Genomic DNA, 22,205 nt, shown 5'->3' on the forward strand with positions numbered 1-22,205 from the left:
GCAGCCGTAAATCACGCTTTATATCCCTCACGTGAAAATATGGTTTCCCCTTTTGTCTGCGACAGGTTTCTTACATTAATCCGCCAGCGTATATTGCGGAGAGGGCACGCGGAGTCCTCTTAGACATTTGTTCGCCGTCTCGAGGATAGTTCATTGCGAGTAAGGTGTTTGCTAGACGACGAGGAGCAAAAGAGGATTCGCAGGAGCGCCTCCGCTGTTTGCATTGCGCTCAAGTGTACGTTAGCGCACGTTATTCGGCGGGAACGCGTTCCGAGCGGACGGCGGACTGCCGCTACCATTCACCGGCATTGTATCGAACCTTTAAGCTTCATTCAGCGAAACGTAAATCCCCAGCCTCGGTCCCCATTCAAGGAACACGAATGTAAGTCGCAGTCGTGCGAGTACTTCAGCTGCTACGAAAATCCCAGGACTGCCGGTGCAGATGTAAACACGCTGGATTCTTTTGAGGCGCCTCATTCGCGTTTCCGTGTGGTCGGGATTTTATATAAAGAGACGACTAACCCCGAGACGGGGTGCATAACGAACGCGCCACTCCAGAATGATCCCCCGGATAAATGTATGTCGACGGTGGATGCGACAGCGAGAGATTTTCGGCTTTTCGGTCATTGTATACGAAGGACCGCTTGCCCCCCTCGTGTTCGCTGCGAGTCAACGAGTTTATTTCTTTGTGCAAATTTGAATCGCTGAGACGATAGATGTTAATATTTTTATCCAATATTGAATTTTGTTAGAATTATAACATCGCTGAAATTCTTCGATAAATTTGTTATTAATGCACCATTTAATTACCTACATTCATGAGAAATTAATACTTATTCCACACTGAGAAAATATAATGCATAGATAATGGAATTCACATTGCATTTTTCGGTTCTCGATATTCACTACCGGTCAGTCCGTGCATAGACTCGAGCGATACGTGGGAGGATACTTATCCTGCCGTCGAGCCGGTCAAGATACGGGGAAGGAAAGAACAGGATGCGGCGGAGTTACCACCTCGGGGTAAGAACATATCGTGGTAGAGAAGCAGTCGTTTATACGTGGGTTTAGAGACCCAGGATGAGCGCAAGTTGCGTTGCAGGGAAGAGAGAGAGAGAGAGATGGAGGAAGAAGGGGAAAGAGCGAGAGAGGCGGACAGGAAAATCGTTCCTCGCTCGATGGCGTACACATATGACGGGAAATTACCGCCAATTCCCGATAAGTTATCGACAATTTTAGAAGAATGCCGCGGGGAAGTGACGCCACGTCGCGCGTTCGTATCGAGCAAAACCGACAATTTGCCGGGGCATTAAAGGCGAGTCCGCGGCTCGATCGCGGTTCCGTGCCGCGTGTAACGCCGAGCCGTTACAGATCGAGTCCGCGAGCTCTTCCGGTGCGAGACGTCGACGAATTAACGGCACTTCTCGCCGGATCGTATCTCCGAGATGGCACAGCAGCCTTCCAAATTTCGTCAGCACAAGCGCTCGCGCGAGGAAGTTATTAAGGCAACGCGTGGTGCTACATTAGGCAGATAAATGGTGAGATAGATGGGCACCGTAACGGGGCAACGATAGAGGAGGATTAAATTACAGCGCTACGCGGCTCTGAGACTATTCATACGCCCGGTTTGCGGAAAAACAGAGGAGCAAATTACAGAGAGACGGCCGTCTCTGTAATAAGGCACGCAGCGCGTGGACGGCGCTCACTCCGCTCACCCCGCTCGCCGGTTAATCGCGTCACTCGATTAGTACTCGATCGTCGACATAAATCCCGCGTAGCGGCACGTGAAAATCAGGGGTTGATTGACGCCGCTGTAATCTCGGTCGGATTAATTTTGCGATCCCGGAGATACACGCGGGATGAATGCGATTTACGTTCACCGTCGGTGTAATTGATTCGCGTGTCTGTAATAGCGTCAAAATCGGAAACGCACTGGAGTTACGTCGATTCCCAATCCAGTTCTGCGTCGGAACCCGGGGGTCCGTTGTCGGGGGAAGCAAGGCGAGTCGTGAAAAGAAGTCGGGAAGGATCTCGGGCGATTCGTAGAACACCGCGAGTTCAGATCGAGATGCGAGAGAAGTCGAGGCCAGAAACTCCGGGACTTGATCTAAACTAGCCGGGCGGGTTCTCTCCCAGCGGCCCGCCCGTAATTAAATATTATAAATGATCGCTGGCCGCATCTTGAGGGTTTCTCTCCTCGCGATGGCGACGGCGAGAGAGGAGCGCTCCCAACACGGTAGACGGTTCACGATCGCCCCGAAGGGAACACTCCGCTCGGCCCGTGCAGGAGCGTAACTCGTTCCCGTCACGGTCCGAGCGGGCCCTTAACGTGTGCGCTACGCGCCTAAATGAAGAAAATCGAGAGGAAATTAATGTCAGGCCGCGGGTAGGTCTGACCTTTAACGTTTCACTCGGAGCACGTGTGTAAGACACGTTAAATGGTGCCGTCGTGTCGGACGTGAGCGGTAACGGAGTTATTCTAAGATAGCTGGCAGGACTTGCTCGATTGTAGAGGAAATAGTATCATAAATATATATACGATACAATGTAATTAATACTCTCTTCGCGTCCCCTCAGGTGTAACCGTACAGGATATCGTCTTAGGATCTTCTTCATCTTTTCGACTTTCACGTTTCTGCAACACGTATGTGTCATATAAAGCCTTTATTATAATTGCTCATTGTAATTTTCTAATCACACTCTCAACATAATCCTCTTTTAATTATATATGGCACATAGCGCGCATTTACATGTTTGCTATTTTTATTTTAGAGCAACGTGCACAACGATATTCAAGAGAGAGAGTCACTCGCGGTGCAAAGGACGTGATTTTGCAACACTTAGAACCCGATAGAGAACTCTCCCACCAGTATTCGACCAGGTGCGGCAAGACCGTGTCCGTCATCGTGACGGTGACGCGGCGTAGTAGTTCCCGGCAGTTCCGTCGAACGCAAGCTAGCGATGCTTTATCAGCATTAGCGGAAGTCAAACAGCTTGCAGATATCGAGACCGGACGGTCTGACGTTACGCGAGAGGAGGGTACGAAGTAACTCAAACCCCGGATCCAACGGCCGGATCTAGTGGCCACGGTGCGATTCAGTACACCGACTAATCACCGTGAGAAGTCCTCCTTCCTCCGCGGAAACGCTTAATTGCCATCGGCTTTCTCCCGATAACGTGCCCGGGGAACTTCGACCCCTCCGTACCGCGAGATACGGAGGAAGGAACGGTGTCGGAGGCCGGGTCCATCTAGATAGAGTCGTAGCAAGGCGGCGATCCGTATCACGCCATCCGACGTGGAAGACAATTGGAACCGAGATTTCGTAACGGCGACGATAAACGTAAAAGTAAACGATCACGGCACGACACCGCGTCGGCTCACGGAATGCAGCCCCTCGTTCTCTTCTTCCTTTCTCCATCCCCGCGGGAATCGCCGGCGTTCCCCGTCGAATAAAAATTTTAATTCTCCGTGAAGGCGCTCGCGGCGACGACGCTCTGGATTTCCGTAAACGCGAGCCCTTGTTCTCGTATCGCGAAAACAACGCGGCGATTTAGCGTCACGAGCGCCAGTTTTGCAAAGCTTAATTAGCGGAGTGCGCAGTTAGCAGTAAGGATATCAACGTTCCCTCGGCAAATTAGAGATTGCACCGTTTCGCAGAAAATCGTTCGATTTTCATATCTTGTTTAAACGAGTGTGACTATGGTGTTTCTTAAAACCGGATTTCTTGGAGGTGCATTTAGAACGGCAGAGATACCTGTGAAGCCGAACCTATTAAAACTGTAACGTGCGTGAAAGGAATACGTCCGACAAATCCGATTTTAAGAAATCGGATTTTAAGAATTTGAAAAGTAGCCGTGCAGCTTTAACGAATTTTTCCAGCTCCCCGAGGAGATGCAAGAAGATTATTATGAGATAACAATAAGCTCTTGTACGTCTGGCGTGGACACCTTCAGGCACAATGAATCACGCTATGGATCGATGGTAACGCTGATCTCTATTATGAAACAAGAGTCGTCGAGCTTCTCCGAAGTTAGTTTCCTGTCGATATCCGTAACCGCGTGGCAAACAACTATATTGTTTACTCCAGACGTGGGACGAAACGTGAATAATACCCAGCTTCCTCGTCGACAATGAAGTTCGAGAAATTGCGAACAAGGGAGAAAATAACGAGAATCGCTGGCCGGCTGCGAGTTCCCATCCCGACAGCATTCACCAAATTTTTCTACCCGCGTAAACAAGTTGTCCTCCGATCCGAAGGAGAAATCCGATAGGATCGCTCCCCGTGGTATTCCATAACTACAGGAGTTTTCCTTGTTTCGGTGGTAGTCGGCCTGGTGGAAAACACATGTCCCGACTGCGGGATGGACACGATCGGTCAGGCCGGTCGACGTGGCATACCTCATCTCTTGTCAAGCACGAGGGAACGGCTCGTCCTCATCGCCTCGATACAACGGGGACAGGGGCAAGGGGAAGAGGATCGCCATCGTTGACGACCGCGGTGGAAAAGCAGGACGAGCTAGATGGGAGGATCGACGGGGAAGGGAGAAGGAAAAAGGTGAAGGTGCAACGAGGTAGAAAGCGACCAACCAGTCTGGGTCCGGGTATTCTATTATGCCGGGTTATCTAGATTATGGCATTCCTGCTTCGGGGAACCTGGCAACCCAGGGTGGACGGGATGGGGTGTTGCGAGAGTGGCTTGGCAAGAATGGGCACCCGCGCTCACGGTCGCCCTTAACTACTCGTTTTCCATATATCGCGGGCCCTCGAACGGCCCATTAATCCTGCGGCATCTCTCGAAAAGCCTCGAAATTAAAAAAAGGAATATGCGTAGATATGTGTAGGAGAATCCCGGGGAGAAACGGCCTACCGCGCGCGCGCGTTCGAGACAGGTAGTGCGTTCCATCCACCCAGGTGCCCTCCTTCTTTCTGCTCGTGCTTTTGGAAGCTCCGACGCTTCGCTTTGCATTAAGCAACGCTCGGCTGAACGGGGGATTATTCATGAAGCCGAAAACGGCACTCTCACACGTATGACGTAATATTAAGTAAATCAGTGTAACTTTGTCGTTTATCCGCGTCATTGTCTCTTCAATTTTTATGTCGTTTTTTCCCCGGAAACTGTTGTGTTGTCTATTTGAGATCTGCTGAATATATTATAAAATCAGATTATTTACCGATGCAGATTGCAATATTGGGAGATAGAGTCTGAAGAATTTATCTTATCGTGGCTTATTTTTGCGTGCTGCGGCGGTGATTCTTATCGCTGTAAATGTTTCGGTTGGAGAACCGTATTTTTGAAAGCCGGAGCGTACGTAAGAAGCCCGGGACCGCCCGAGAAAGCCAGGTAGCGGGCTCCAGGTATCCGTTGTTTCTGTATTCTCCGTGTTCTTTCATTATCTCGAGATAATGTTACATTAGTGTATCCGTCTGTAAGATTTACGGCGACAACGGTTGGCACACGGCGCCCTTAATAATGGCGCCTGTAAAAATCCGGCAGGGCATCCCGCTGGAATCGCTTCCGCAAACAAACTCGTGTCAATATGTCGATCCATTAGCGAGTGATTTTCCCGATTTTACTGCACCTGCCCGTGCGACCGGACACGAATTTATATCACGATGGCGCCATTAGCGGGTACTCGAGAAAGATTAAACGCAGACGTGTATGTGTGTGTGTGTGTTGCTAGATAAGACCGGCGAAACTCCCATTGCACCCGAGAGATTAGGTGACTGTAGCAGACGCAATGGACCGCATAGCGAGATAAAAGAACTGCAAACAATTGGAGAAGTTTGCGTTGTAATCGATGCTCCTTCCATTAGCCCGATCCCGATAAGGACGATGGTTATGGGCCCTCATCTACCTCTTGAGAGGCCAAAAGACCGGCACCGTTTTTCAGAATCCATTATTGAAAACAATAGCAACATTCCTGGCATTTTATTACGCTGCCTAACACGCGAGTGCCGAATTTTTACAAGAATTCTCGTTGATAGCGCTGCGGGGGGAGGGGACGGGGGATTCTGTCTTCGAATCTGGGTCCTATGCAAATATAATACATTATCCGCGGAGATCCCCCTCTCATGTGCGTCATTCTCCTGCTTGGAAAAAAATTAGCACCGTAATTTGAAATCGCCAGGCACGTGTCTAGTTTGTCTAGGCGCAAGATAGACCTTAATAGTATAACAGTAAACGCGCCGCTCGAAAGTGGTTTCAGTGCAACGGCCGGTTCCTCCAGTCTTTGAACGAGTCGTGAACAGCCGAGGCAGACAGCTGTTGGTTTCCGGTTGCCCCCAGAGATGGCGTCGCATGTAGCTCACAGAGAGGCAAGCTGAAGTTCGAGGACCTCGTCCGGTTCCCCTCGATGAGAAGGATACTCTTCGGAAACAACATCGCGCGAGAAATGCGACGCGACGACGCTTCGCTCTGCATCGCATTAAAATATTTTGCGTTTTATAACTTGTTCAACAGGGCCTCGTCGAGTTTGTGCCTGAGTTATGTATGGAGATTCCGATTGTTTTGGAGCGGCGTGAAGTTGCACGCCGTGTCGAGGGGGCTTCCGGTCGTTTTTATTCGACGGCGCGAGATTAGTGCATTGTCCTGAATTAATATCGCTAAATTAAGGGAAGAGAAACGCGCAAGACTACAGACATTTAATCAAAAAATTGTAAAAATGCTGAAGAACGAGGTCATGTGTGAAATGTCTAGCGTATATTTTAAAAGTCTCATATAAATCAATTTTTCTTTTTTAAACTTTGCTAAAAAGAGAATGTTTTAATATGCAGTATTCATATCTATAATTTTATAGAGTTCTAAAATTTAACACGCATTAGATATGTAATTCGTTAACTAATTCGAAGCTATTTGCAATCATGACATTTGAAACTCGGGCATATATTATACACATTTTACATCCAAGTTTATATATACGCAGCATCTGTTTAAATCGGTTTAAGACTCGTCGCGAAGGAGAACCCTCGATATTAAGTACGTTTCCAGAACTTAACTTCTCGCTTCACGGCTTCCTCAACTTCTCGGTTTTTCTTCAGACCTGCAGTAACGACTGTTTCTCGCAGGAGAATATTGCACGGAATACGAGATGGATAAATATTAAAGACTCTGGGGCGCGGTGAAATTTCAGCGCAGTCGCCACGGCGCGAACTGCACTCGGGGCGCAAATTATCTCATTAAACGCTTCCCCGTTTCGAGGCCCTCTGCCTTCCGCGGCGCAACAAAGTGCGGCCGCAATAATTGCGACGTCATTCATACCCTCACAATGCGCCCGGCCCCAGACGAGAGTCACGTTGCAGTAATGGCAGCGGTGGCGGCCGCCGTACGCGAAGACTAATCTTCCAGATACAGAAAGTAGTTCCCCGGGGCGACAAAAAGCAACGGGCGTTTGTGTATACCTCAATTATACGAGGCCGAAGAGGGGAGAGGTCGCACCTTGCGCGTCGCAACTCGAAAGATGTCAGTCCGCAGATCGTCCTCACTCGTACTTGATCAAACGAGTGTCGCCCTCTTGCGTTGTGGGAGAACTCGGTGTCTAGTACACCGACGTTCCCCAGTTTTCCCACGAGCGAATTAAGATTGATTCGGATCTGCGTAGGTGCACAATTTCAGCATTGACGTCAATAGCATCGCGACGCGTGGAGTAATAATAGCGACTGGTAGAAATTGGATTTTGAATCGGAAACACGTTCAGAGCCGATTCACACGTCTACTTGCGTATCAGCTTCCGCATAATCTCCCTGATGAGAGTTTGAATAAATGCAATACAACGTGCAGTACGTTCTCCCCCCAGTCAAAGGCCATTTAACACGCGTATCTCGGCCAGCCGTGTTCGCACAACTTATGGACCGTGCTGTATAAGTGTACCACGATGGGAGACGCACACGCAGCCGCACGCATATGCGTACAGGTTCATGGGCGCGCGGAACGGTCGTGAATGCGCCGCTCATTACGGTATAATGGGTTATTTCGATCCTTCTCGAATTACCGAGTCGACAATGAAGGGATCCGATTCGAGAAGGCTTCGCTCGCCCCTTGGGTCTTTGCGAGCGTTTTCGGATTGGTGGCGAGGATGGAAGAAAGGGCGAAACCGAAGAAGGATGGAACGAGGAAACGCGGAGTGCAGAAATAGAACGGAAAAAAGGAGCGAAGGACGAAAAGGGATGAAGAGCGATATGCGATTCAATCGCGTGGCCTGAAGAAACACGAAGCCAAGGGGGTTGGTACGACGTAAGTATGACAAATATTTCTCTCAATGGCGTTTAATAGCGTTAGCAGTGAGTGCTGAATCAATACTTGTCTAAATCTTGATTTATTTAGCAATTGTGTCATTCCGTCGTTCTGGCAAGCTGCAGTAAGTACTTATGCAGGATACATCGTTCTCCATGTATCAAAAAAATTAAATAAATTCTCAGAGAACTAAAACGATGCTGATATAATACAATATTTGAATTATTAAAAATTTTCTATTTTACGAAGAAATTGATTCTGAATAATTCGTCGGACTGTTGCGATCCAGAATTTTTATTGTTACTCTTTCGGACACAAGTTTGCAAAGTGCAATCTTCTCCACGGTTTGGCGAGTGGAACGTGCACTTATACGCACTTCACGCATTCTCTCGAGTCCGTGTCCACCCTCGTTCGCCGCGTTGTGCGTCGCTCCATAGACGAGAGCACATGAGTCCTATGCCCCGACACTCTCTCGCCGACACACCGTGCCTTAGAAATCACCGAGTCTTCCGGGTGTGACGGAGCGGAAATCGCCATTGTGTCGCGCCGGCACGGCTCTTCGCTGTTCGCGCACGACTCGCGCCTCGGAAGAATGAGGGAACTGATCGCCGTGCTAGGGCTCGCTTTTCACTACGTGCTGCGCTATGGCAATCATAGGGGACGGGAGGACGCGAAGGGCAACGTTTCATCGGCCGGTGCGGCGGGATGACGATTGCGCTCGCACGAGCAAAACGCCCAGCAGAGCGTATGGGAACTTCTGATTGGACGTTTCGATCGCGAGAGAATCGCTCGATCGTTGATGCTTACGTGCGATACATGGTGGATCGAGGGTCGCTCTATCCCAAGAAAAATTCTACTATACGCGACAATGTAATTTAATCATACAAATAACAGTTGCAAAACTAAGATGAGATTATCAGAGTTAATATAAATGTAGACGCAAGATAATTTCTCACCGACAAAGAAAAGATTGAAAATTGACAAAACACCGGAGTCGAATTTATAAAGCAGATAACTACCATTGTTAATTACGCACTCGATCCGTAGCCGAATTACCACGGAGGTTCCCGTGATTGACGCGGTCGGGAACGTATTCCGCACGCGGGTGGAAACTCGGAAAGCCGTCGATCGCGATCGCTAATTAGGTCGGCAGACGCCGACGAGCGTCTTCTCGCGCGCATTCGGTTTCCGTGGGAATGAAATTACTCGGCGTCGCTCACGTGTACGTGTGCACGCAGGCAAAACCCGAGATGCATCGCGGGCGGGGCGCATCCCTCGTGTCTGGCCCGCAATTATTTTAAGTGCGCGGCGATATCCTCCGAGTAGCTATTAATGGCGTTCCCGCGGACGGAATCGCGTGCCGAACGCGGATAACGCAAGGAGGACGCAAACGTCCGCGATGTACGACGAGCGGCGCGTACAAACGTGGGCGTGGATTAATCGGCGCAATAATGAGCGTTACGGTACACCGAGTCGCAGCGATATAGTTTTTTCCTCGCGATGTCACCCGCTGAGACGCGAGGGTTTCGGTTACCGGAGATCGTCCGCCGATGTAACCGTTAATAATCCTGATCGGCGCATCTCGTATCTCGCGGAGACGGTGCGTGATTTTTAGCATTACCGCGAATTTATAACCGATGTTTGTCCCGGCGCGTTATTGATATCGGACTTAGTTGCTCGGTGCACCACGTTGTTCGTTTCTGCACCGTTGAATAATTGTGATTCGCGAATTATGATTACGAAAATCGCGCTTGGGGATTATTTTATTCGCGGGAATGATTATTAGGAACGAGAGAGAACATGATTTCTACATTTTAATCATATTTTACACAGTTAGGTAATAATTACGTTGAATTATAACAGATTTACGTTGCCATTAATAAAACCCTGGTACTTTGATGTGGTTTATCTATAGAGTTGTAATTACGCCAAGACGCGCGATTGCGCAAAACCTCGAGAGGTAATGCCGTAATTAATAAATTCACTTCGTGATGGATAAGTCGTGATGGATAAGTCGTCGGCGGTCCAAGGATCATGATTAACATTCACGAAATAATTACACTCAATTATAATCGTGAAAGGTCATAATAATATTCGCCAGTTTGGTAAAGCAACCACGAAAGAGCATTAATTACACGTAATCGCAATTACGAGAACACAATCGTGATATTTAATAACTCAATTAATTTCGTCACGTCGCAGACGAGGCGTCGACACCCTCGTGAGATCGCACGGTTTACATTTATATAATTATGTCTCATTGTATATCGCGCCACGCAACCACCACCGCGACCCTTCATCAGATCAGACATCCGGAACGTTATTATTCACGCCACCCTCGAATAACAGAAACGGATACGCTCGGCAGTGGCGTCGTTCAATGTGGCACGACATGAAATTAGGCATAGCGACGTAAATTCTAGTGCTCGCACGTTTTACGGATCACGGTTGCCGCCTGTCCCTGACCGACGCGTAAAGTATCCTGCCAGCCACGTAACCGCGCCAGGGGCTGTTCGGGACGCACGGGGGTGAGGCGGCCCTTCATCTTTCCCGAGTGTACGGGTCACGGGGTTTCTCCTTGTGACAGGAAGCAGCTGCAGCTGCGACGATGCAGCTCTCGATTACGTTGTCGATGGTGGCTTTTCGTCGTTGCGGAAAGTGTCGCCCCGACGGGTTTCCAGTTTCCAGGCATCTCCTGTCGCCATAACTAACCGTAATGAGGTCCCGGTAACGCGCGGCGGTATACTTTTCCGTATCCTAAATGTAAAGCGGTTGACCTCTCGCTCTCGAGTGGAAGCTCGCCGTGTTCGGAGCAGGAAGCGTCGTCGGAACGGATTACTTTGGATTACTCCAATATGGAGTGACGATTAGCGGGTGTGGCTCCGCCGTCGCACCGGAACTTTTTACCGTACGAACGGGTCCATAAAGTGCCGCGCGAATTGGCCGCGGACGGCTGCAAACGCGCGGAACCAGTTTCCTGAATTACTGGAAAACGCGCGCGTTGCACCGATGCGCTCTCTCGATCTCGGGTTCGCTTTTGCAGCGCTTTCAGGATGAACATCGAGTGATCGGGGGACTAACGGTAACGTCAATAGATTGAAAGTGGCGCGATCTGTGTCTGGTGGAAAGTAGAAAGGTACGTTTAAAAGTGGAGCGTTTGTCTTTTTACTCGCAAATACTCTCTTATAATAAAGCTAATAACAGCAAACTTCTGTGACACAAGTCTGCTTCATCGACTTGACGTCGATTTAAAACGGTTATTGGACGGTGAACAGTCTCGTTTACGACTGTCGTAAGTCATAATCCAAGTCGTAAGAATCTATTCTCGCCGGATACGGATATTGTCGACACTTAAATCAAACTGTTTTGGAATAATAATTTACCAAATTACCGTTACACCTCCGTCGTTTTTATGGTGAAGCAGCAGCCGCGCAGTTGAGTCACAGTAGCGTAACAGTAATAGTCATACATACGTCACGAAAAAAAAGTATTACACGGATAAATAAGCCTCTAAACGAGTTTATAATGACCAGCCGTGTCCGGCATCGCGCAGCGTTGTCGCGGGTATCGCCCGGCACTCGATCCGACAGACTAGGACAGGGCGAGACAGGAAGAAGGTGTCTCACAAGTTCACGGAGATATTTACGCGCTGTCCGCGCACTCGTAAATGTCGCCACGGCGTCTCGCTTCTTGTTTTCCCCCTTGACGTGACAGCCCGTTAGGCTTTAATGATGAATAATTAATTTGCGGCTCGTTAAGCTGGCCCGTCGCGCGCCGGCCGTTCTCGCCTCTCTCGCGCGGGCTTCACGACTCCGCTCGTAATCGCCCTAATAGGTCGCCCTAATGACGCCACGTCTTCCAAATCGTGCTTTTATTCGTCGCTGTAATCGCAGCATCCGCAGCACTCGGTCTCTTCCATCTCGCTGCGCGTCGCGCGAGACGCAAGCAGGAGCAGGCGCGTTAATCGTACGATGGAGTTTTTCGATTTTCCAGACGGGCGATTAGACACTACCCTGCTCGGGGAAGTTGCCGATTTAAGAATACGCTCTCGTGTGCCTCGGAGTACGGGATTTCACACCGCTGGTAATCACAGCCCGCGGCGCTAAGCTACCGGTGACGCGCCGCGCGTCCGCGCGCGCTGCATCCGACCTTCCTCGGGTTCACTCGCCGGCGTATCCTAGCTGCGACCTGCTTTTACCACTAATAAGCACCGAGGAAAGGCGATTGATGGCGGCAAGCCCCGGTCAAAGTTCAAATGAGGAAACCTTAATCGGCCGCTGGATGCTAAGCGCCTTTAGAACGTATATGAGATGTAAATCGATGGGAACTTTGCGGTGCCGGAATGTTAATTTCTCAGTTAAGCTTTTAGGCACCCCGACTTTAACGAAAAAAGAAATGGAAAAAATTACTTAAAGCATCTTCTGCATGTACGGATACACTGTAGCAATTACTTGATTTATTAAACTTGTTTATGAATGTTAGTTTACGGCTGAATTATGCACAGTAGAATACTTATTATTTCACGCAATCGGCTTCTAATGCGGCACGCGTAGAATTTACGGCGACGTGAAGCAACGTTCGTGTAATGGCGGCGATTAAGATTCCGATATGCGCATTTTTACGCCTACGTGCTGCCGTACGGGCCGTCGTGACTGAAACATCCGTCGGGTTTCCGCGTGATTCGCTATGACGATAGTGCGCCCGGATGCGATGGGTTATTTCCACGAATCGGCCAGCGAATTCTCAACCTTCAGGAACGAAGGGTACTAGTTTCCTCGGGGAAACCGCTGATTTGCGGTGGCTGTAAATCGATGTTGCCTTAATACTCGGTGCTGTAAAGCGCCACGATACCCGAGGTAGGTACGAGGGCAGATAATAGGAAGAGCTTCTGCGCGGCTCTCAAAAACGAGCTTCCCCCCGTGTGCATCACGGCAATTTAATAACGGGATCCGCGGCTCTCGCGCTAAAGTGTAACGGGTAAGCTGCGTTTTCGCGGAAAATTCTTAACATTTTGCCGCGGACGAGCGTGTCGCGTGAAACGACTCTGGATGTCGCAATACCTGCATGACTCCGTGAGGAAATCCAACGCGTCTCGATAACGAGTTTTAAACGAACGTGATTGTAGTCACGTAGTGATTGTAGTGCGTGTGAGATATTTGACATCTCGGGTAATCCAAATCTTATCTAAATGAGACGATGCGAGCGATATGACACGCGCGTTCGTGGAAAGGAATGGAACCCCAGAGGGCACGGGTATATACCCGCAGAATTTACCGCACGAATTCTTCGAATGACGCGGTCGTTCTACACAATGACGCATTTAGATCCACCTACGAGGCAAATCCCGACGCTAGCAATTCCGACGATATGACGAATAGGCCGCGGTAGGTAGCGAATATTCTATATATTCCGGCGTAGCGGCTTGGTGTCGGGCCATTCATTAAGATTGCTCATAGTGACGTCGAGCTCTGACATATCAGACGTAATAATCGAGCAAAAAATCAATATCGAAATAAAGTCTGTCACCAGACTTGAAATTTGATACTTATATGAAGATATCGATTGTGTCCGCAGGCTCAGCGGAAAAAAGGACGATGTTGCCACAGCTGTCACGGATAGTCGTTTCAGCTGCGATTACTGCGTGAAACAAAGAGTTAGCACTTATTTACAAAACCTTAATGTTTAGAAAAAATATTTTATATCAATTTTTTACGATAATACGGAATTATCTACATCTCTCATTGGAATACAGATGCACACGTCCACCAATCTTGATCATCTTGAAGTTTGCAGGGAGGAGCAAGAGAAGAGGATTATATAAAAGTCCAGCGAGAAAGAATTTGAAAACAGGAGATAATTTTTAGCTGAATCGATAAAATCATCACACGTCGATGGAGAGAGAAGAGAGGCAGAGAGTTCAATAGTCCAGCAGCGCGCGAGTTCGTTGCGGGCATTGAAGTCTCCAACGACGATGCGTGGCGATCGCTCGATGCCGCCCGTGTTTTCGGCCATTCGCGTGGAAATCGACGCGTGCTGAGAAAGAGAGAGACACACACACACACAGGCGTGTTACCTCGCACCGCCATACCTCGAAAGAGATCTCGCTCGTGTATCTCACTTGTACAGCGACTTGGAAAAGAAATGGAGCACGATGCGGCTTTCGTAATATGGAAACGCTGTCACTGGTTTACGCAATGCGGGCGTAAACTTTATTCTTTCATCTTTTTTTTGGTAAACCATACAAAAGCGCATACGGAGGAACGATCCCTTTCAAGGGGCATCCACGAGCAGGCAGTAAAACGTCGGAGCTCACGCTTCATCCGATAGTCGCTGCGATCATCGCGGAAGCAGATTTATGATAATCAAGCGGCCATCGGCCGTCTCTCTCGTTCGCTCGCAACGGCCGACAGCTTTCTTAAAACGAATCTCGATTTCCCAATAAGAGGCCGAGATTTACGGCCTCCCGTTTCGCTCGGGCGCCTTTTTTGTGCCTTGTCACGTCTCCCTTCTCTCCGCGCATCTCCTTCTGGACCCTTTTTTTCGGGCCTCGCGAAGGAGGTGCGCGCTTTTTTACTGCCCCCTCGTACGTCCCACGAGGAGGATGGCCTGACAGCGTCCCTCTTCTCCTGCGCGAAATGGATTCTCGCACGTATGCGAGCGTGCAACACTCACTCACTCACTGATTCACGCATTCGTCCGATTGCGAGCGAGCGAGGGAGACCATAGTCTCGTAACTCAGTAATGCACGTGCGACTTCGAGGTCGTCAAAGTCAGGTAGACATCGCCGTAAGCGGAGAATAGAACGTCCGGATTTCGCTGGGCCAGCGACATCCGACTCCGAACGTGGTCGAACGAGAGCTGTCTTGCTTCCGTTGAAGCAAGCAGAAATACGTCAAAATAAAAAATAATTCTGTTAAATGGAATTAAGCTGCAGGCACAAAAATAGATAGTTTCAGGATATGCAATTTGAAATTGCCGTTAAAGGTACGGAGAAAGAGAAAGCGTATTATGATTTCTTGATAATCAAGTATGACATAAAAGAAAAAAAATGCGATTACAGTTTGAGGCGAATCGGGAAAATAAACGAAATCATCGAGCGATTAATCGATGTCGTTAATTGCGACGGTTAATGGCAGTCAGAGTCAACATCAAGAAGGAAATTGGTCGGTTTCTTTTCACGGCGCAAAAATGGAGACGTTACACTCGTTGAGCAGCCGGCGGATTCGAGACGCGAAATACGGGTAGCACGAGCGAGCGGGGCCAAGAGAGGACATGCATCTCCCGTCGTCGGGACGAGGGCAAAAAGTCCCTCGCGAATTACGCAGGCCGCTTCACACCAGGCGAAAGAAATCGTCGGGGGGTAACGAGGTACGTATAAGGTCCGTGTTTCCTTGTACGGCAAAAAAACGTTACGGGACCGCGGCGCGGTTAACTTTACCCGCGTAGTTATGCAAGCAAGCGGACAGCGCGGACCCAAGCTACGAAGTCGGTCACAATGTTGCAGCGGCACACGCACACGCGCATATGCACGTGCATGAATGCGCGATTCGTTGCACCTTTGCGCCGCCACTCTCGATTGGACAAGTCGTGTTCGGTTGCCCTTATCGATCAATTACCGCTAAAGAGCGCTGCACGCCGCGAGAAATACGTCGCATTAGGGAAGGCATTAGCAATACGCGCGTTACCAAGCCAGTCAGACGACACAGTCCTTTGCACAATCCCGTGCGGGAACGGGATAATGTTGCCTTGGAAAATTCTCCGTGTCGAGAATACTCGCCGGACTCGCAACTCCGAGTACGGTGAAATTCGCGATATTCATGGCCGTTCGCGTGTACGAAATTAGCACCGTCGAAATTTCGGAATATCTCAACTCGTGGAAATTTTCTCAATTTCCAACTTTCGGCTCTTAAGCCCGCGGCACCGAAATTTTCCGCTTGCGCAGTCCGGATATTTTCAACTTTCGACTGTGGAATTTTCAATATCGCAAAGTTTCGACTTTCGACGTTACGGAATTACTTCTCCCCCATCAATCACAGAATTGGTGGTTACCGCTACCGTTGCGCGAACTTTCCTCGATTTGCATGCGAGCACGCCGCTCACACGCGCTCGCTCGCGCGGCTGCACCGTTCGACTTACGATATTGCGGCTGCCATAATCCCGACGCGGCTCTGACACGTCGCTTCCGCCACTCTTTCTCCTCGCGATCGCCTGCAATTTGGACGTCACGAGGAAACGACACGGTCGAGATCGGCCAATTCCCCGGCGCATTAAAGTCGCACGTACATACGGCGCTGCTGCAATTTTGGCAGACGCGATACCACGCCCGGCGCGATAAAAGCTCGCCGGAAGCGGAGAGGGCGAGATGCAACGGGGAGAAAAGAAGGGTGGCTGTTATTCGAAACGACGACGACGATGTCGGTTTCGCCGTGAGAAATCGATTCGCCGGCAAAACGCTCGCTTGCAGCACACTCGGGCGAGTCTAAACGTCTTGGCACGCGCGCCAAATGCGATATAGTTCTCTTCGTTCGCGCGACTCACTAACGACAAAGGGAAAGACCGGGATGCCGGGAAAACGGCGGAGAAAAATATTGGAGAAAGATTTGTCGTGACGTCGAGTTTTATGGAAATTTCTCTGCAGTGCCAGTATGAATGAGGGCAGCAGGTGAAGTTGAACTTATTCAGATATGTTGACACGTAATTGTGTACGTGTCTATTCTTCTTTAATAAGCCATGTGGACTATATAAAATATCGAAATCTGCATTTCCATTGCATATTTCATATTAAAAGTAATTATCGAATTTCGATTGAAGATTTGATGCGAATAAAAACTTATATTCAACTGTCACTTTTGTAATCAAGCGTGCAATGAAAGTCCACAATACAAGCAGTTTCGTAGAAATATTATATTACTGATATCGTACATTAAGACATGATATGCCATTCTAAAAAACTGCGATCATGAAATCCCCAAATTTGCACAAAATCAGATTTCACTTTACACAATTTCTCTCCGAGGACAGGAACAAATACAGATTTCAAATATAGGAGTAATTGAACGCGCGCGAATATGCCATCACAAATGGCGTACACAAATCAGTACTTTGATACAAGTAGAACAATTTATGTTATCAAGTTTCTTGTCGAGTGTTTTTCGAGCACAGCGAGTCGATCACGCAATTCTCACAAAACACATATTCCACTTCTTTCATCTTAATTCTCCTGCTCGAATCGAATGTGGTTTCTGCATGGAATGAATTAATCCAATCACCAATTTTACGCAAAAATTTCACTTTACATTCTTTTCACAGGAACTAGTACACTCGATAATTACATGATCGACCGCTGGATCGTCGTCGTCGACAGTCGAGACGATCTCGAGGGAAACGAAGGAGATCGCGTCCAGACGGCGCACTTACATGGAGTTGGTGGTGTTCCAGTACATGCTGATCGTCTTCGCGCAGTTGCTCACAGTCGACAGTAGTACCGTTTGCAGGCACACGAGGAACACCAGAGTCACGAAGGACGTGGAAACCATGGTAACAACGTGGACGACGACGTAGCACCGTCACCACGGGTACCCGAGCACGGCAGCAACAACAATCACCACCAACGGCACCAACCACACGAGCACCACCCGTCGCAGTCGTCCACAGCAACCACCTACTTCTTCCACCACCGTCGCACCTCCACCACATCCACACTCCACTTTGACTGTATCTTCGGCGACTCGCCCCCACGGATCCTGCGACGCCCGGTATCCACCCTGTCCAGCTCGTCGCGTAACACCCTGTCGCTCACACCGTCATTGCGCGGATCCGAAGAATTCCAGGATGCCTCCGTCTCCTCGATGGTCGATGACTCCCGATGATGATCCTTGATGATGGTTCTGGGCGCTCCTCGACGATCCTCGATGATCCCTTTTCCGATTCTTCAAGAGAAATCACTACGCTTCAGGCGATCGGCGAGTCTTCGTAGCGCGCGACAAAGGAGCAATCAGACTCGATTCGCTTCTCTTGACGCGCCGTTGTCGATGGTGTCCGCGGTAGCGCCGGTCCCATGGATCCAGCCCGTGTTTCTCTCGCCTGGACCTGGACGGTCCGTCAGGCCGTTCATTGGCTCAGTTGTGCTCCCGGGATCCCACGGGGATGACAGCGAGGACGCAGCGAGACGCGGAACGCGCTCTCGGGAACCGTTTCGGAGCACGAGCACTGTCCGTCGCACGCCGCGTCGATCACTCGATCCGGCGAATGCACGCGACAGCGCGGTGCATGTCACAGATCGGAGCTTATCAGCTCGGAAGTTGACAACTCGCGTGAAACGAGTACTCGGTGAACGGACACTAGACTCGCGAATTCGCAATCTTGACACTTTTCAATCGCACCGTCTCGTACCTCCACATTATCCGTCGAGAGGCCCGAGAGATGCCGCCGAGACCGTTGGATCCGTACTCCGACTACGAGGTCAACACGTAAATCTCACTGCCGGCGAGGATAATCACTGGAATCTCACTGAAAACGGAAGGGTGCTGGTTATCCCTTCCGGCACTCGCACTCGCACTGGGTATCTTCGCACTGGAGCGTCGAGTCGCACATTCCACGTCGCACACTCCCACGGATTCCCGCGGAGAATTCCGAACAAACTTTCAATACAAAAATTCGCCGACGTGTCGTTTCGGTCGTACCGCAAATCCACGATAATTATCGCTATTCCTGCGCGGCTCCTCCCGTAACGACGGACCAAGTCACTCAGGGTGGTATTGTACGCGAGAGCGGCCGGAGAGCGTACACCTCGACGAGACTCCGGGCTCTCTCGTTGGACTGAGCGCGAACGAGCTACCTCACTGCTCGGTGTCGCGGACGCGTCTGTCGGCCGAGCGGGCCGTCGCGGCCGTTCGTCTCGCGTCGGCAGCCTCGGCGGCTGGCGACGGCTGAAGGGTGTCGGGGAGCACCGAACGCCGGCGAACTCGCACGAAGCCGGCGAGACCCTAGCCGCTTCCCTCTCGCGCGTGTATGCCTCTTTGGCTCTCTCGGGCTCCACGACTCCCGCCAGCTACGGCGGCGGTATTACGCCGCCCGCTCGCGAGACGCGAGTTCTGGAGCAGCTCTCTCTCCTCTCTCCGGGTGGAAGCGCGTTCGCTCGTCGCCTGCGTAACCGCCACCGCCACCGCCGCCGCCGCCGTCGTCACCACCGTGGCCGGAGACGACGCGACGTTGCGGTCACAGTGACGGAAGTTTTTCCGCAAGTGCGTTTCTCTCCCCGTCGCTCCCCGTCCGCGCATTCGTTCAGAGACGAGAGATCGAAGGAGTGTACAGTGTGCGGTCGCGACTCACCGCGAGTTTCCTATTCGATTTAGGTCGATGTACGGTCTCGAGGGGGTTTCGTGGATCCACTGTGAGAATAACGCGATTTTCTCGCGTCGAAGCTTAAGCGGACAACCGATGCTTATTTATTTCACGGGTTCACGGTATAGAAGCAAACGTTTTGTATTCGAGTACGTCACGGTCTCTTTTGAGTTGCAAAGTGACACTAGTTGTTTCTATTCCGAGACATTGACATTGGCACGTGATCTGTCTCTTAATAAATGAATAATACATACGTTGAAAAAACTCCACGATATCCTCCTCGTGAGTTTCTCTCGACGGGCTCAAAGAGTTCTGCTCCGATTTTTTCTCGACTTATTACTTCGCCGGACGCGCCTGACACAAAGCAGATCAAACAGGCTCCACTGTCACACGCCAGCCGCTATTTCGGCCCCGGCGATGCTCCACGCCAGCGCAAACGTCTCTGCGTCGACCATCTCCGGAGCGACGCGACGGGGCGAGGGAGGTGGCAGTTTGACACTCGTTAAGAAAAGCAACCACCGTGATGAATCCGCCTCGGCAACCGCGTAACTCACCAGGAATTTAATTTCGGTAGTGCGACTCGCGGCGAGAGATGTTCCTCGGTCGAGTTCGGCCATACTGATTGCACCGGCGTCCCTTAAGCCTCATTACCGTGCGAATTTCCGGTTCGCGTAATCGACGCAGCCGAGCAGGAGTAGCAGCGTAACTGCCCTTCGTAGGATGCCCCTCGTCCTTCTCTCTCGGCGAGCTATGAATTAGCGCGCGCGTCGCGACCGCGCCGTTCTCTTTCCTCGAGCTGCGGGCTTTTAAGAGCGAGAGTGCTCGCTTGTGACTTACGATCGGCGCTAGCTCGCGTTTCCTGTTACAATCTCGGAGCGTGCCGCGTTTCTTCTAATTCCGGCGCACCCTTGTCCTCCCGTTCCGCTACTGAGAGAGAGAAAGAGAGAGAGATGCGTCACTCCGAAATGGTATCCTGGGAAAACTTTCCCGTGGCAGTACGTGCTGCTAAACGTGGGATTATTAGGAAGGTGCACTCCCCAACAAGTTTGGAGCAGACTCTCCCTTGGCGAACGTTTACACTCGGGGATCTAATCTGAGTATCGCCTAATGCGTTCGCGTGAAATATCTCGGCTGATCGGAAAGGAGCCTGAAATTTTGAGAATTACGTTGGACCGAATGTACCACATTGATAGACGATCATTATTTCATCCTTTAATTATTTAACGTTTAGCTCCTACAATAGCAGAATTAAATTGATAAGATGATCTCGAACTAATCTTGTCCGTATGTCTCCTTTAAAGAAAAAATTATTTCTCTTTGAAGGAGAACACGCAAGAACGCTAGTCACCGCGTTTCGACGGTTGCCTCATCTGACACTCTCTTCGCGGATGCGCATGAACAGATTTTCTGCGGATGCTTCACGAGTACGTGGCGCCCTCATCGCTGAGAGACGATCATCGTTCTCTGTATTGCTTTCGCGTGTGCAACGATCTTCGGGGCATGCTCCCTCTCGGAGACCTCGGAGAACCGGTATCTACCCACGGACAGTCATGTCGGTCATTAGTCGGACTAATGTAACGCTTCGAATTCTATCGGGACCCGTGGCGCCGAGGACGTTGCGTTCGTCCTCCCACTGAAGCGTCGAATCGTTAATATACGATGGGAACGAGGCTCGTACCTGTTTTGCATTTTGTACGTGTTACGCTTTCTCTCTCACCTCTCCCCGCCCCTCCACGCTCCAGCCGCAGTTTTTTTTAATTAACGCGAACTCCGCCAAAACCCGAGATAAGGGATGGACCTCGTTAGGTCGAAATCGACGGCGTTACCCGGATTAATGTCCGCCGGTGCGGATGACGGCGATTTGGTAAACGAGATCGGCACGCATACGCAATATCGTGACATGTCATTTCATTGGTTTATCGCGAAATGAATTTAACGACGATTAGATAGCGCACTCCCGGGGTTCGGACTCCCGACGGTTTCCTCGGAAATTACGGTCGCGCATTTATTACGTATCGCCGGCTGATTTATTAGCATTCGAGTTTATTAATTAAACAGATGACTGTCATTAAGCCGCGCTTGTTGCGCTAATGACAGCGCGTTCTCGCGAGCGAGCGAGCGAATAATAGGCAGCGCAGCAAAGCGCGCAGCGACAGTTCGCTATAGGATAGAAGCGAAACGGATACGGCGAGCGATTACTCGCTCATTCGTCGGAGCATTGATTTTTCTCTCTAGTCACGGGCAATTAAACAGACGCGTTTCATCACTATCGTATAGCGATAAAGCTCGAATCTGCCATTCCAATCCGACCTATATATATATATATATATATATATATATCTTCTAAACGTTTACACGGAGAATCTAAATGCGGTGCAAATCACGCGTCGATTCGTTACGGCAGACTTGTACTTAAATTCGATAGCACGAACGTGTTGTCGGACATGAGGCGCAATGTGTTTTCTACATAAAGACGAAAGAGAAACTAATAAAAGCGAGCAAGCGCTTTAGGGTCGACTTTAATAAAGTCGAGTCACGCTCTTCATACAGGGAGATCTTTAAATCGTCCTCAAATAAACCCGGTCAGAGAGAGAAAGAGGAGAGGAGAAGAGAGAGGTCCTTGATCGTTGA

General features: G+C 50.0%; 1 protein-coding gene across 1 annotated transcript in view; it reads right to left on the reverse strand.

Annotated features, from left to right (window-relative positions):
• Positions 1-17,801, reverse strand: part of LOC105282577 (ephrin-B2) — a 48,049-nt gene extending 30,248 nt beyond the window's left edge. The window contains exon 1 of the mRNA XM_011344635.3: positions 17,649-17,801. Coding sequence (XP_011342937.1) covers positions 17,649-17,767 — 119 coding nt within the window. The 5' untranslated portion in view covers positions 17,768-17,801. The remainder of the gene's footprint in view (positions 1-17,648) is intronic.
• Positions 17,802-22,205: the final 4,404 nt, after the last annotated feature.

Source organism: Ooceraea biroi, chromosome 4, assembly GCF_003672135.1.
Source record: "Ooceraea biroi isolate clonal line C1 chromosome 4, Obir_v5.4, whole genome shotgun sequence".
Classification (NCBI taxonomy): Eukaryota; Metazoa; Arthropoda; class Insecta; order Hymenoptera; family Formicidae; genus Ooceraea; species Ooceraea biroi.